Source organism: Frankliniella occidentalis, unplaced genomic scaffold (genome assembly GCF_000697945.3).
Source record: "Frankliniella occidentalis isolate FOCC.00 unplaced genomic scaffold, Focc_3.1 Scaffold168, whole genome shotgun sequence".
Taxonomy (NCBI): domain Eukaryota; kingdom Metazoa; phylum Arthropoda; class Insecta; order Thysanoptera; family Thripidae; genus Frankliniella; species Frankliniella occidentalis.
In genome coordinates, this window is record NW_026267294.1 from 90,356 (window position 1) to 97,643 (window position 7,288).

Sequence of the window (7,288 nt, forward strand, 5' to 3'; positions counted from 1 at the left end):
CTTGTTTCATGGAGGCTTGAGTGATAGAGATCGAGTAAGGGTTCAAGAAGATTGGATGAAAGGAGTATATCCAGTAATAAGTGCTACTGTCAGTTTTGGAATGGGTGTAGATAAAGGTTCTGTGAGGTAGGATTGTTTCATTTTTGTTGTCGTAGACAACCTTGTTGCTTTTTTGCTGTCAAGTTTATAAAGGGTGAAAACACTTTGAATTTGCAGGCTAGTTGCACATTGGGGTGTTCCTCAAAGCATAGCCGGATATTATCAGGAATCTGGAAGAGCTGGTAGAGATGGCAAGATGTCCCGTTGCCGAATTTACTACTCAAAGCAGGAAAGAAATGCAGTTGATTTCTTATTGCGTAAGGAAGTAAGCCATGCTAAAACAGAGGCGAAAAAGGAACAAGCTAAAGCAACATATAAGAGCTTTGAAAGAATTATAAATTATTGCCAAGAAGCAAAGTAAGATGATCTCTTGAAATGTCTCTCATTGCACCTTTAGTAAATATTAAAAACTGTCACACCACCTTCTTTCCATCAGATGTCGCCACTCAGTTTTTGCAGATTATTTTGGAGATGATCCACCAGCATGTAAAACATTAAAAGTCTGTGATGTGTGTCATGATAAAAATTCTGTTGAGAAAATGATTGAAGAATTCATATCTAACTTAGGGTCTAAACTAACATTCTCTGTAATGGGTGAAGATTCATCAGATCTTTATGGTGGTGGAAGATCGGGAAGTAAGAGGTATGTTAATCAGTGTGTAACAATGTAGAATATTTAATGTATAAAGATCCCTGTTACCCCTAATAATATTTTTTTTTAATTTCAGTGAAAGTACGTATTATGATGATGACAATAGTGGTGACGACTCCCATCTTAAGGATAAGGAGAAGAAGGCAAGGAATTCCCTCATTCAGAAACAGTTTGCTCTTCGAAGATCAAATCATGTTAGCAGTCATTGGTCTGAAGAAAATGTAGAGGCTTTAGCTAAAAGCTCTCGAGTGCTCTCTGCACAGAACACTGGCAGGAAGATAACCGGCTTAAGTGTAGTGGTGAGGAGAATCTGTGTGATAGTCAATTTTCAGTGCATCCTTTTTGTGATGTGCCTCATATCCATTACTGTGTGATCATATTACATTTGTTTTCAGGTAAGGGAGAGCTACATGACTCTAGTAGAGGGAGAACTTACAAAGAATTTGAGAAAGTGTGGGGAAATTGATCCTCCAGATCAAAGTCTAAGTAAAGAGGATGTTGAAATGTGTGCTCAACAGATAGAGTACCAAGCTTTTACTGCTAATAAAGTTATTAGTCTCTACAAAAGAGCTATTGTAAAAGAGGTACATAAATATTTTTTCTTTAACTTTTGTACTAAGTTTGTGCCTTAAATCTTAAGAGTTTGAATTAATATTTTGTTTTGTCTGAACCTAGATTGCTTCTATAAAGAAAAGTGCAGAGCTAATGAAACTCCATGAGAGCTTACACAAATTTGAGCGAAATAGTGCAATGGTTCAAAATTCCAATGGAGCTAATTCTCTTTCCCAAATAGTCAATGAAATCAAGAGTAGCATGGAAGAAGAAAAAAAATGTGGAGGTTTCATGACAGCATCACAGCTTATAGCCCAATATGAAACTTCCTCCACAACGAGCAAGAGTGAATCTAATACCAGTGAGAAATCTCAACCCAGCCTCCCAAAGAAAAAGAAATTTTCAGTACAAAAAGACATGTTACAACAGACATCTGTGGCTTCATTTTTTGAAAAGAAACCTCAACGGCAAACACAGGATACAATTAGCTCATCAGAAAGTGATGATGATGATCCAACAAATTTCCATAATAGTGATGGCAAAAGTGCATCCCTTGTAATAGACTGTGATGACACACCAGAATCCTGCATCGAGGAAGCATCAGGAGAATCAAATGAAGGAAAGCTCATTGTACCAAATAGTGACCACAGTAATTCATCATTTGGAGTCAATGGAGACTTGATAAATAATGAATCTGAATCAGATGTTCAGAAAATATCAACTAATGCTTGCCAACAAATAGATCTTTTAAGAAAGAGGAGAGTTTCATATTTTGAGAAGTTGAACAAGAAGGATGAAACTCCTTCAAGTGCACCATGTACTCTTTTGGATTTGTGGAACAAAAATTCCTCAGACGATATAGAAGAGTCTGAGCCTAAAAATCCAGATCAGCCTGAAAAATTTTCACGAGATGACGGAGATGTAGAACAATCAAACATTAAGGAAAAAAAAAGAAAACTTGACCTGTTATTTGGAGACAGTGATGAAGATGACAAAGAAAAGCTTCAGAAGAAAATGACTAAACCAGAAGTAGTCCCCAAAAGAGGGAGTGTTGATAAAAGAGCCAATGTAAAAAGCAAATCTAAGAAACCCTCTGAAAATGATGTGGAGTTAAAGCGCATGGCGGAGTTGGTTGTGAAACTACTTATGCCTTATTATAAGAAAAAGAGAATCACAACCAGAGATTTATTTAAAGCCCTAGCTCGTGCCTTATCACAACATGTGTCAAAGCTTACCAAAAGCACTGGTAATATTTTCCCTCTTGATTAAAAAAAATGAAATATTTACAGTAAAGAAATAAACCCTCTTGTCTTTTATTTCATTACTAATTGAATTATTTATTCATTTGATTTCAGATGTGGTTGGTGTACAGAAAATTATCAGCAAATTCTTTGAAACACACAAAAGCGTCAGCAGTAACACTGACTTTGCAGATTTATGAATGGTGAACGGTACCTTGATATTGAGCTTTGACTTCATCGTGTTTGCTTTTTGTGAGTTTGTACATTGTTTTCTTTATCACTTTTTAAACCAGCTCTGGGCAGCTGTCTTACATCCTATATGTTGTATTATGAAATGAAATCAAGGTACATACATGTACAATGTAGAGTATTTTATAAGAAATCCCATGTGAGATTGCATTTTTCAAGTGTAATATGCCTTACATGACTGTGATAAAATTTTAAAGCCAGTGTTTAATAAACAACCTAAAAATCTTGGAAATACATAAAACTATTGTGTAAAGATCTCCCACCAAGGTCAGGCTTCCTTATTGTTCATTTCTGACAACCAGAAATCAGAATGGCATGTTTTGTAACATTTGTTAACTTTGATGGAATGAGGTTGTTTGGCTTGAGCAAAGACTGACAGAAGTTCTATTTGAAATTAATTGGCATTTATTTCAAGGTTTCAATATTTGTTTTAAATTAGTGTAACCTTTTCACTGTTTGTAGCCTCCATATAATATTAAGTAACAGTGGAGGACAATGAAGCCCATAAAAAGTTTTTAAGTTCATGTCCAGTTCCTACAACCATTTTTTTCTTTTTACAGTGCTCACTGTTACCTGTAACTATTTAACTTGCTCAATAAAATAACTTTTCAACATATTTATTATTTTATGTTTTAATTTTTGAACAATTGCTGCTTGCTAACTATAAAATTATTTTACTCGAACAGTAATACCTAACATTTCAGTTGCCCTACGGCCAATTTCTACATGCACCTCATTGACCTCATTTTTTGTTAATGTTCGTTCCATGTGTCTGTATGTGATCCGATAACAGTGGCTTGTCAATTTCTTTTTGGGGTGTACAAATTGATCAACAAGTGAAACCTGACAATAAAAATGTACATTGATTAGTAAAATATCAATAATTTCAAAAGGAACAGAATTAAAAAGCATTCTACACCACCTCTTCTATTATGTCTCCCCCAACAGAGCGAACAACATCGAAGAAGTCATTCTGACTAAAATCTCGTTCAGGTGGGATCCAAAAACTGATGTCGTTGATACATCTGGGGTACACACTAACTGCCTACATGGAAAAGTTGTATGAATTCTATTGAGTTTACCATAAGAGGATGTATTAAAACCATAAACATTGCAAGCTCATATACACATACCTTATACTTGATTGGAGTGAAAGGATCATCTACTGCAAATTGGTTCAAGAAAGCAGAATCAGTACTCCAAAAGAGGCGAATATCTGGAATATCGTATACTCGCATCGCCACCCTTTCAAGGCCAAGACCAAAAGCCCAACCAATTCTGTCACCGGCACCAGCTGTGTTTTAAAATTTTAACCATGATCACAAGTCTACAAAAAAATAACAAATATTTTCTCTTTTAAGAAAACATACCTTTCTTAACAATTGTATGTTCCATAATACCACACCCAAGAAGTTCCAGCCACTCTCCATTGTGCTTAATTTCCAACTCCCATGAAGGGTGAGTGAAAGGAAAATAAGCTTCTACCCAACGGTATTCCACATCTATGACCAAACAACATAGTGCTTTACCACTCTATTCAAATTGAAATTTGTAGATTCTGATCCTTGAAAACCAGTTCAAATACTTGAAAATAATTGTTACCTGCACCAAAAAGAGCCTTTGCTAAATCCTGGAGAGTAGATTTTAATTGAAATGAAAGTATCCTAACAGCATCAACAGTGTGCTCTGCCTGCTTATCATCTGTTCTTCTATCTGGACGCTTCTCAAAAACATGAAGGCCATATTCCTCTGGAAACAGCTGTATAATAGATATCATAAAGGTAGAAGAATGTTAAAATTATAGCCCGTCATAGATTCACGTCTTCCATAAAATCATTTAAATTATACATACCTCATGCTGTGTCTGTAGTCTCACAGCATCACATTGATGGAACACAGGATAGTGGGTTGAATCCACAGTATCACGTCGATAAACATCACCTATTATGAGAAAATTGTCCAGTCCAGATGAGATGAGGTCAGATTGATGAGCTGTTGTATGAGCTCGCAACATATACTGCGAATTGAGATAGTAGGAATCACTCTTCCTAAAAGCAAATAAAAGTTATTTAAAGAAAAGGGCTGAGGGTAATTGTAGAAGTTCAATACGTTCAAAACGTAAAAATTACTTACTGGCGGCTGACATGGTTTCGGGGAACAAGTAAAGAGTCAAAATTTTGGTAGGTGGTGACAATAGGATCCTGATTATCATAAACTGAAAAAACAGGGTTGCCGGTGCGCCCAATATACTTTTTGTAAAAATAACTTTTGATACACTCTTTTATTAAATAAAGGGGATGACCCTTCTGCTGATGAAGCTTTCTGGACATATGTTTTATGATGCCATCTGTGATGTTTGTATAAGAGTCCTGTAATAAGAAAGGATTGAAGACAACACTTAAAGGGTTCAATAATTTTGATGAAAAAAGCAGCTAAATATCTACCTACCCTTTCAAATTGTTTTCCTGACACTGTCAGTGTAGCTAACGGAGAAGCCTGTGGGGCAAGTGCAGGGGCTGAAGATGTTTGAGATGCGTCTGAATTGGCAAAGCTTGACATTGAACAAGTAAGTGGTTTCACAGCTATGTGTGCACTACATATGTTATGGGCTACCCCAATGGGACGTATAAGGAGATTCTTCATCTGAAAGACAGAGAAAGAGTGTTGGAATATAGTAAGTAAAGATGAATTTTCAAATGAAACAATATGCAAGGCTCTACCAATGACGCTACAAACAATGTGAGAGTCCCACATGCATGTTTAACAAACGCCAAAAAGGAACTAGAACAAGTACTGTTATAAAATCAAACTGACAGAGTGAAAGGCATTAACCTTCAAAACACACTAAATGCACTAAAAATATTCAAAAACAAGTATTCACTGCCTTGACAACATAGACATTAGAGAGAAACTGAAATAAGAGACCGACTTTGAACATTTGACAAAATGCTGAAATAGTCACAGACCTTACAACACCGGTTATTTTGTCTTTTTAAGAGTACAAATTCAGCAGCAGAATCCTCTCTCAGCCTTCTAAAGTTAAGTATCATGTCATAACAACAACAACAACAACAAGCTGCGTGCAGAACTCAAATCTAAATTTTTCATCTTTTGCTTGAGCTTGTTATCGTGCCAACTGCAAAACATTATGCGCCAGTTGCACGTCAACGTCAAAGACAATCTTCTGTGTTTTTCAACAAATCTCTGTCTTTCCATTACTTTCGAACCTTTTTGCATAATTCCATAGTCTTCTGAAGACTCCCATATGCCTTATTTGCCACGAAGACTGATTCGCAAGTTCTAAAAGTTCGTTACGTTTTGCTTGGCTTCTATCTACAACTATTCGTACTTCAAGGTGTGTAATGTTATTAGCATACCAGTTCGATAAGGAGTACTTGAGGAATTTTACGTGTCGGTGACAAAGTTTTGCTATTTTCTGTGCTTTTGTAGCCAATTCCATTGCTTCATTAGCATTTGCAATCTTTTACGAATAGCTCCGAAATGTAAAGATGGCAACTGGCAACTATGAAGGTTATGTATTGGGTATGTAGGTAATGTATATTAACCTATTTTAAAATCCTCAAGAATTTTCCTTAGTTTTCAGGAGTATTATAGGTATATATTATACCTGTTTCCCTAGTACATAAACCTTATTTTAAGAGTTAAAGAAATATTGCTCTTTGCTTCATAGTTGTTTACAGTTATATTGCCTTTGCTTTCTGTCATATATCTTGTCACAATTGTATCATCAATTGTCATACACTATGTGCTGTTGTAAGGTTCAATTAATAGTTTTCTTCAGTGTTATTCAATCCTATTACTTTGGTGCTTAATGTGAATGGATTAAGAATGACATACTGTGTTGTGTTTTGATCTGTGACACCTGTTGCTGTCAGTCACCCAGTTCTGTTTATCATCTGACAATTTGCAAGACCACTTTATTTCTCTATCTTCATTAATTTGAAATGCTTTATTTTGGTTTTAATCTTAAGTTGCTATTCCATTTTCTTAAAGTTTGGTTAGGGATTTCATTAGCACATCTTCTTTCATTGATATCTTTTTACTTGTTTTGAATATGTAATTGTTGCCGTGTACAATACTTGTATTGATTTTCATGTTTATTTGGATAGTTACTAAAATTTCTGTCAACAATTTACAATGTTCCAGCCCTTGTCTCATACGATGATAAATATTTTTGCAAGAGCTAGAAGAAGATAAAACAAAATGTCGTCCAGACAGGACAGAGGAAAGGGGGCCTTTGTAAGTATAGATATCAATAATTATCTTATATCATCTAGTTTTATCTTAGAACTTATTAAGACTGAACTTGATTGAGATTGTGTAGCTTTCCAACAAATGTGTGTGAAGTGTCCTGATGACACTGGGGCCCTGATTCGGTGAGGAGTTGCAGACTGTTTGGCAGTGCCTAATCTCCACAAAATCAAATATCCCCCTTTCTTTTGAACATCCCACGGCGTGTGGTGCGGGGTGGGGG

The 7,288-nt window shown here is 35.7% G+C and overlaps 3 protein-coding genes across 7 annotated transcripts in view; 2 read left to right on the forward strand and 1 right to left on the reverse strand.

The window, feature by feature from the left end:
* Nucleotides 1-14: 14 nt before the first annotated feature.
* On the forward strand, nucleotides 15-3,409 carry LOC113208909 (ATP-dependent DNA helicase Q5-like; the record flags this gene model as incomplete). Its single annotated transcript, XM_052271649.1, is given in 7 exon segments — nucleotides 15-126; nucleotides 217-456; nucleotides 536-742; nucleotides 828-1,050; nucleotides 1,147-1,335; nucleotides 1,427-2,549; nucleotides 2,659-3,409. Coding segments are annotated over 7 exon segments (2,180 nt in total), but the record flags the coding sequence as incomplete, so codon positions are not given.
* On the reverse strand, nucleotides 3,395-5,918 carry LOC113208910 (phenylalanine--tRNA ligase, mitochondrial). The gene is made up of 9 exons (XM_026426160.2): nucleotides 5,760-5,918; nucleotides 5,242-5,436; nucleotides 4,927-5,162; nucleotides 4,646-4,841; nucleotides 4,396-4,552; nucleotides 4,164-4,295; nucleotides 3,927-4,087; nucleotides 3,716-3,838; nucleotides 3,395-3,636 (listed from the first exon to the last, which is right to left on the reverse strand). The coding sequence occupies exons 1-9, from the start codon at nucleotides 5,841-5,843 to the stop codon at nucleotides 3,463-3,465; spliced, it is 1,458 nt and encodes a 485-aa protein (XP_026281945.1). The 5' UTR covers nucleotides 5,844-5,918; the 3' UTR covers nucleotides 3,395-3,462.
* A 10-nt stretch (nucleotides 5,919-5,928) lies between these two features.
* Nucleotides 5,929-7,288, forward strand: part of LOC113208883 (protein diaphanous) — a 9,576-nt gene continuing 8,216 nt past the window's right edge. Inside the window, exons 1-3 of one of the 5 annotated variants that reach the window (XM_052271647.1) lie at nucleotides 5,929-6,148; nucleotides 6,244-6,336; nucleotides 6,961-7,053. In XM_052271647.1, the coding sequence (XP_052127607.1) occupies nucleotides 7,018-7,053 (36 nt within the window). In that variant the 5' untranslated portion in view covers nucleotides 5,929-6,148; nucleotides 6,244-6,336; nucleotides 6,961-7,017. The other 4 variants (XM_026426122.2, XM_026426123.1, XM_026426120.1 and 1 more) reach the window with 4 other exon arrangements.